General features: G+C 42.2%; 1 protein-coding gene across 5 annotated transcripts in view; it reads right to left on the minus strand.

Moving 5' to 3' along the window:
- The window catches only part of LOC308077636 (SWI/SNF-related matrix-associated actin-dependent regulator of chromatin subfamily D member 3), a 61,462-nt gene that overhangs the window by 25,689 nt on the left and 27,615 nt on the right, over positions 1-8,158 (minus strand). For all 5 annotated transcript variants that reach the window (XM_080418446.1, XM_080418448.1, XM_080418447.1 and 2 more), the window contains exon 2: positions 3,614-3,816. In XM_080418446.1, coding sequence (XP_080274572.1) covers positions 3,614-3,816 — 203 coding nt within the window. The remainder of the gene's footprint in view (positions 1-3,613; positions 3,817-8,158) is intronic.

The following is an 8,158-nucleotide window of genomic DNA, read 5'->3' on the forward strand; positions in this document are numbered from 1 at the left end:
TAACCCCATCAGAAAATGTTTTGTGCCAGGGAGCCCCGTACCAGATTTATCTTCCAAATATGTCAACATTTTATTTCAAGATTTAAAAAAAAAATAGCAGATCTACAAGATCGTCAATTTTTTAAATCGGTTTAAAGAGCTCATGTGGCCTATAATAGTCGCTTAATCTTTTGGGCTTGTTTTCCTAGACCCGGTTGCTTATTTCTGTCGCAAAATCTGGCAACACTGCTTCCTGCCTGCCCCGCCCGCCCGCCCTCCTGCCAGCCAGCCAGCCAGCCAGCCAGCCAGCCAGCCAGCCTGCCCTGGGGGCTGAGGCCCGATGCAGGACAACATTTCCCCCTGACCTGTTTGACAAGGCTGCTTAATTGTAAGTGGATCAATTGTGCTGCGGAGAGACGGAGGGAAGAGAACGCCCGGCGAGAGAAACAGAGGTCCACTGAGTGCGTATATCGATCTCCTCTTCTAATGACTATACCTGCCACACACTCTTCTACTTAACCCATTAAGGCCCGATTCTTACAAAATGCCTTCTAAATCAGTAGTTCTCAAACTTTTTTTGTGCCAATTATGGACCTCCAAATTGTTATACATATATTTGGCTGTGAAATCCCACATCTGAAAATGTTTTGTGCCACAAAACGTGTGCCACGATTTGTGTCGAACAATTCCAAGTTATTGAAAAGTTTTCACACACTTTCAAAGATTTGATTTGATTTCTTTCAAAAATATACAGATGTGCAAGCTCACAGCGTGGCATAAAGTGATGCGCTGTGAGCTTGTATATCTGCTATTTTTTTAATAGCCAACGTATAAAATCTAAAATGACACAGATGCTTTCCCGGTTTTAATGGGTTAAAGGCATTCGTCCGCTGAGTGTGTGTGTGTGTGTGTGTGTGTGTGTGCGTGTGTGTGTGTGTGTGTGTGTGTGTGTGTGTGTGTGTGTGTGTGTGTGTGTGTGTGTGTAGATAGATATAAATCCATTTTATAATGGTAATAATAATAATAATATAATAATTAATTAATTAATTAATAATAATAATATAAGCCTTAAACACATTCAAAACAGCTATAGACGTCTTAAAGGACTAGTTCACCCAAAAAAACTATCAATTACAAGAAGCCATGAAGCCTTGAATAAATGAAGATTTCTTAGTTTTTGTCGCATTCCTAAGCCAATAATTTAATGCCCGGATCATCAGTCAATAGGAGACTCAGTAAGAGACTGGCGCCGGACGCCAGTCATCAAATTATTGGCATAAGAATGCAACAAAAACTTTTTAAAAATCATGAATTCGAGGCTTCATGGGATGTATAATTGATAGAAAATATGTCATTATTTGGGTGAACTACTCCTGAAAGTGAAACTGAAATCACTTAAAAAGGTAGGGTAAGTGATATTTTTTTGTTAAAAGCACTATATTCTGATAGTAATCATTGCTAGAGTGTTTGTTCAGTAACAGGAGTCTCTCCACCTCTTTAATAAACAGAAAATACATTTTCAGGTGGGTTGCCAATCATCAGCCAATCAGGAAAGAGTACCCATTTATCAGCTTAAAATGTTATATTGCTCCAGTTCCAATTTTGTCTGCTCATTTATCTGGGTCATCATGTCCAATTTCACTTGCTTAATCTGTATCCTGTGCGAGTTCTCTATCCTGATTGGATAAAATGGGTATCCGACCTGAAAATGCATTTTCTGCTAAGTAAAGAGCTGGAGAGACATGGAGACTCCTGTTACTGAACAAACACTCTATATCAATAAGAACTATCATAAGAATACCTTTAAAGATGGGACTGTATATATATGTCAACATCAGTGACTTGATCACCCTGTGTGCTGTGTGACGCACTGTGCAGCTATGAGAGAGATCAAAATGTGACACATCCAAGCAGGCAGTGGCATTGTTGTAGTAGATATGAATACTGGGAAAAAAGTAAAGGTGTAATTTTCTTTGGTTAAAATAAGCGTTAAATAGCTCTATATTCTGATAAGGATAAGGATAATTCCTTTTAACAGGTCGTTCATGAAAGTCCTTGCGGTCTTGTTTCCAATGAGAACCTGTGAGCAATTGGGGTTAAGAGTCTTGCTCAGGGACAAATTTCATATCATCGGCACATATGCTGGGATAGCCTGGAATCGAACCTGGGGCAACCAGGGCCTCTGGTTCCCTAGGCGGGCTCACTAACCACTCAGCTATGGCCGCCCCTACTGATAGTACTCATTGGTATAGAATGTTTGTTTAGTAGGAGTCTCCATGTCTCTTCAGCTCTTTACCAATACCAATTTTATCCAACCAGGATAGAGAACTCATACAGATTAAACAAGTGAAATTGGAAGTGATGACACAACCAAAAAAGCAGACAAAACACTATACAAATTTAAGCTGATAAATGGGTACTCTCTCCTGATTGGCAGAAATGTTGTCACCTATGACTGAAAATGTATTTTCTGTTTATTAGCCGGAGAGACAGATCAGAATATAGTGCTTAAACTTTTTAACAAAAAACTTTGTTTTAACACAGTCTTAAATAAAAGCTTGCAGGGAAAAAATATAAAAAAAATTGTACAGGTCCATTTTTAGTTAATCATAATTAAAAAATAAATAAATAATAATGAATAATTAATCTGATACTGGATTTTGCAGCGTGTATAAGTGGTTTCTAAGCCATGTCACACGGGCTGTGGTGAGTTGCAAGCTAAACAAGCCATGCAGTATTTAACTTCAACTTTATAGAATTTGTGCAATTTGTCTCAAGCTGTCTTAAAAAACCACATAAGCCCCATAAAAGAACACGTCAAATTGTAACATAATTGCGAGCTTATAGATCGGCTAATTTTAGAAACGTAATCTTTTTTATCTTTTGAAAATATTCTCTTATAATGATGTTCTCTAATGATGAGAATAATGACAGGTTCATAGGTTCGGGATTTATAGCGCGCCGCGCCCCCCATCCAGTTATTACACTGACCCGGGGCGCAGTCCGAAGAAAGAGAAAAGAGAAAAAACATAGGACAAGACAAAGAAGACTAGACTAGGACAACAAGAACTCAGTCACACTGTCAGTCAGTCACAACAGGAGGGAGTAGAAACAAAACACACACAGACACACAGACACACAACCCACAAAGCAACAAGTGAACCAAGGAGTCCTCTACAGTGAAAAGGTGGGTCTTAAGCCATTAAGACCGGGAATGCATCTGTGTCATTTTAGATGTCTTTGGGCTATTAAAAAATAGCAGATATACAAGCTCGTAGATCTGCTATTTTTGAAAAATCGTGAAAGTTTGTGCTGAATATATATATATATTTTAAAGCGAACATTTGTAACTCAAATCTTTGCTTCTGGGGGGTCCCTGCAGGAACAAAATATTTTGAGATAGGCGGTCCGCGGCAAAATACATATCATTTTGGGTGGTCCTTCACATGAAAAAGTTTGAGCACCACTGATATAGCAACATACTGTACGTTTTTTTTTTAAACTGTTAGGATTTAGACATTAGTAGATGCGTTCCCGAATTGAACGGGTCTTAAGCATGTTTAGATGCCAGATGCAAAAAAACACAGATGGCAGGTTTTGGAAGTGGTTAGAAAGAGGTTGTCATCAGACTCACTTTCTGGCCCGGTTCTGGACCGACTGCTGCTGCTGGTTCTGGTTCTGGGCCTGCTGCGAGGGGGCGGGCCTCTTGCGGCTGGGCTCCATCACCGGGGTGGGCAGGCCGGGCCGCACCGCCGGGCTCCCGCCGTACGGTGGCCCGGGGGGGCCCATGGGAGCTCCCTGGTGGGGCATCCTCGCTCCGGACGGCATTCCAGGACGCTGTATAGGGAGAGGGAGGACGAGGAGAAAAGAACAGAGGGGGCACGTCAAGACGTTTAAGGATACACGGTGATGAGAGATCGGACCTCACATTGACATCTCCCCCGGCCTATTGCATTATTATGTCACACATGCATTTTCAAAAACGTTGCTGTTTTTGCCACAGGCTGTGAAACAGTCGAAGGCTGCTGAATAGACGGGAAAGAAAAGTGACGTTTGCGCGACCTTTTGACGACCGGCCGATTGACAGCACGTGACCTCGACTGCCGGAAACCTCGTCCGCAGGAACGTGGCTGCAGCCAGCGGGCGGAACAGAAAGCGATAGGTCACCACATTCGGCGCAACACTCGGGTGCCTTTCACACCTAAAGTCCTCTAAAAAAGCTCTGGTCGGATCAGGACCAAATTGTTACAGTGTTGCATTTTTCATTAAGTCTGGGTTGTGTTCACACCCTCCTGTGTTAGCAACCAACATTTGTAAACAAATGACACTCGCTCCAACAAGCCGTTCGGAGCATTTCTAGGGGAAATCACTTCATTGCCATATATAGTCACTGGAGGAAATGGGGAGATTGAGGTCTGTGTTAATCTCGTGGGAAAGTGGAGATATATTTTACTAAATGCACATTTTCTGCCACGATTTTCTGTCTCTGGAAGAGTTTGTTAGAGTAAGTAAATGATTGATGTAAACTTTGTGCCAACTTGACATGATCTCACTTTTAATTGTACTTGATTGCTTTAATGTGAGAGATGATAATGTTAGGCACTGAACTACAGTACACATCTTGTACTAAAATGTGTGTGAACACAGCAAATTTCTGAAAAGGCAGAGAAGCCTGTGGCTTATAAACAACATTGATTTGCCACCTCAAGCTACACAGTAGGCAACTACTGACAGTATGTCTTGTAGAACACATACATATTTGAAAAAGTTTCTCAGGATCACGCTGTAGTTTCTGTTCATCTTATTGTCCTCAGTTCTAGTTTTCTTGTTACAGCTTCTGTGTTTTCACTTCTTTTTGTCCCTCTGATCTGCTCTCACAACAACTGTATTTTTATGATGTTATCGTTTTATCTCATTTGACACACACACACACACACACACACACACACACACACACACACACACACACACACACACACACACACACACACACACACAATGTACAACGGTGTCCTAGTCATGGTTGGTAACAACAACTGGGGGGGATCAACACCTGTGCTTGTCAGTCCCATGGCAACAGCTGCTTGAGGCCTCATTGTCTGTCTGTCTGACTGAAGGAACTACATACACAGTCAGTGGTTTGCTTGAATATCACAACGGCATCTTTGACTCTGTGCAATCCAATCCAATCCAATCCACTTTATTTATATAGCACATTTTACAACGCAAGGTTACCAAAGTGCTGCATAGAAAATCAAAAAAATCTAAATACACTACATAAGCTAAAACACACAAAAAGACAGCAAAAAACACACAGTAAAATAAGAAACAAAAATAAACAACAACAAAAAGAGACGCGTCACTATACTGTAGAACACAAGACGTAGCAGCGTGAATCAAAGCAAAGAACTCTCAAACGGGATCAAAAGCCAAGGTATACAAGGAGAGATTTAAAAGTCTCGACGGTGGGGGCCAGTTTGATATGGGAGGGGAGCTCATTCCAAAATGTGTGCAGACAATGGGATGAGCGTTTCAAGAGCACCGCAAAAAACTCATTCAGTGAACGTTTACCGAAAACAGTGTGCTTTGTTTGGGTTTTGTTTTATCTGAACAGATAAAAAAAACCTTAATGATGATGAGACACGAGATTGACAGAGAAAATGAAAAACCCCCGTTGGTATGAAGATCATTGATGGTTTCTTTCTCCTTGGAGACGGGGGAACTATAAATATTCTACAAAGGAAGGAAAGATGTCACATATGAAATTGCATTCTGCGAAAGAGATCAAGATTCTATTCTTCCCTCTGCAAACTCTTTTAGAGGCTTATTTTTCGATGACCAAATTACAGCTAAACCTTACCTTGCCCTGTAGGTGAACAATTAGCTGCATAAACCCCCAGTGAGGAATGGCTGCGAGGCAAAGACTGACGACAACACCTTTAAGCATTTATTCGTTGATCGGCCATGTCGTTGGACAAAAAAATATATATTGATTTTCAACTGACAAAAGTGGAGACGCAAACCATAGCCATGTACTGCTGCTAAACTATCACCTTGAAAAAACTGTGCACAGTCCAAACAAGCAGCTTGCATAACGCAGTGAGGGAAAACGGGAAGGCCGGAGTACACATAACAGCTGTTTCATGAACTTACAGAACTGCTTTCTTTCTTCTTTCTTTTTTTTTACCCCTTTTTCTTCCCAATGTAGTTGTTTTGCCACACATTTGTGTTGTCACTGCTGTTGTATCCTACTGACTGACCTGCCAGTGAGGAGCCCCAACTGGGAGGACTTAGAACCTTCATCCTACTCCTCCTCCCGCCCAACACTCCCTGCTGACAGGTGCCGCCCCCCCAGCCCGTAGGAATACGTTATCATCACCCTCCCCGCCCGGCTGCCCTCCCCTGAACACGGGCCAATTGTGTTCGTGTAGACCAGTGGTTCTCAAAATGATATGTATTTGGCTGAGGACCCCCCATTTGAAAAATATTCAGTGCCAGGGATTTTTCAAGATATACAATGAGCTTGTATATCTGCTATTTTTGAATATCCAAAGTATAATATCTGGTTAAAGTGGTTAAAATGATTGTGACGCTATATTAACTAATTTTGCTGGCGACCCCCTGGTACCCCCTCAAGGACCCCTGGGAGTCTCCGGACCCCACTTTGAGAACCAATGATGTAGACGCTCGACAAAAACAGTTGCACCGCGACAGATTTGAACCCACAATCACCGCGGTGGTGGGCAGGAACTTTACCACTGCGCCACCGGGCATCGTTCACAATCTCAACCATACATAACTTTAACCCTAAATCAAAACCAACAACTTGACCTTATTCTTTTCTTAATTGTAAGCCTAAAAACCCTTTCTTAGCGATAAATAATTGCCCTTTTCCTCACGGGGAGCAGACAACGATTTCTAGATCTAGATCTCCATAAAAGATAGTAAAATGAAAAGGTACATAAACACACTGAGAGACAACATGATCCAACAGTAAGCTGTGATCTTTAGACCAAGCAACACACAAACACACGCACGCACACGCACACACACACACACACACACACACACACACACACACACACACACACACACACACACACACACACACACACACGCACGCACACTTCTCAAACAGAGAAAAAACAAACAAACAGAGAGAGTGTAGGGAGTCAAAATGGCCCAAATATATGTATGTATCGTCTCTGTCGGATGGAAACCTCATATGTCCCAAAACTGTTGCTTTTCAGGATTCAAATTCAAACGTATCAAAAGCAGCAGATCTACAAGCTGAAAACGTGTCACTTCACGCCGCGTTTGTGGCGTGAAGTCCTACAGTCCTACAGAATATAGGAAATGAATATGTAGCCTATATGTTTATTATTTCATTTCTTTCAGCAACGCAGTATTGTTTAACTTCAGCTTTTATTTAGCTAATATAACTTTCCTGCCTGTTTGCGCCAATGTGGTATCAGTGCGAGGGGGTTGGCATATTCTAAGCCAATAATATAACCTTTTGTTGAAAAATACTTCCTTGTTTGTGGGACGCGCCAAAGGAGAGGAGGGTGTTGAGATCCTGATTGTGGTTTGCGAGGGAAAAAGCCACTTCCTTTATTAAAACGAGAATATTGCAGACTGAAAGACATTTACAGTATTGGCACAAGTATTCTCTGTCTTATTTGTTTTATTTTTAAGTCTAGTGCCTCGCTGAAAACTATTCTCCAGTCCAGTTTTGTCTCGGAAGAACCGACGGGTATTCACAGTGCTTTGTTTACAAGACTTGTGAACAGTACATTCTCTAGGCTTGTTTATTTCGGGGACGTTCACGTGGAACGTTTGCTCGACCTGCCGTGAGCACAGTAACGCCGCGGACCGTAGCTTAAACGGGAGAACCGGAGGAGAAGAGGATTCGCCGACGGGTCGCTCGTCAACGCTGCCGTGGAGACGGGACGTGCGCCGCGGTGGAATATACCCTGTGGAATATACCTTGTTGCTCATTCATTCAAACCCGTGGAGCCCTCGTGGACTTGGCCGTGACTCGCACGGAAGCGTGAGTGAAGGGGTGGATATCTGACACTGACTGAACGTGTTGCTAAGGAGTTTTTTGTATTTCCTTATCTTATCTTATTTTGTGCACCAACGTATGGGCCCCCCGTTTACAAAATCCAAGCGCTTGGTA

Source organism: Gymnoscopelus braueri (genome assembly GCF_963280865.1).
Source record: "Gymnoscopelus braueri genome assembly, chromosome: 21".
NCBI classification, from domain to species: domain Eukaryota; kingdom Metazoa; phylum Chordata; class Actinopteri; order Myctophiformes; family Myctophidae; genus Gymnoscopelus; species Gymnoscopelus braueri.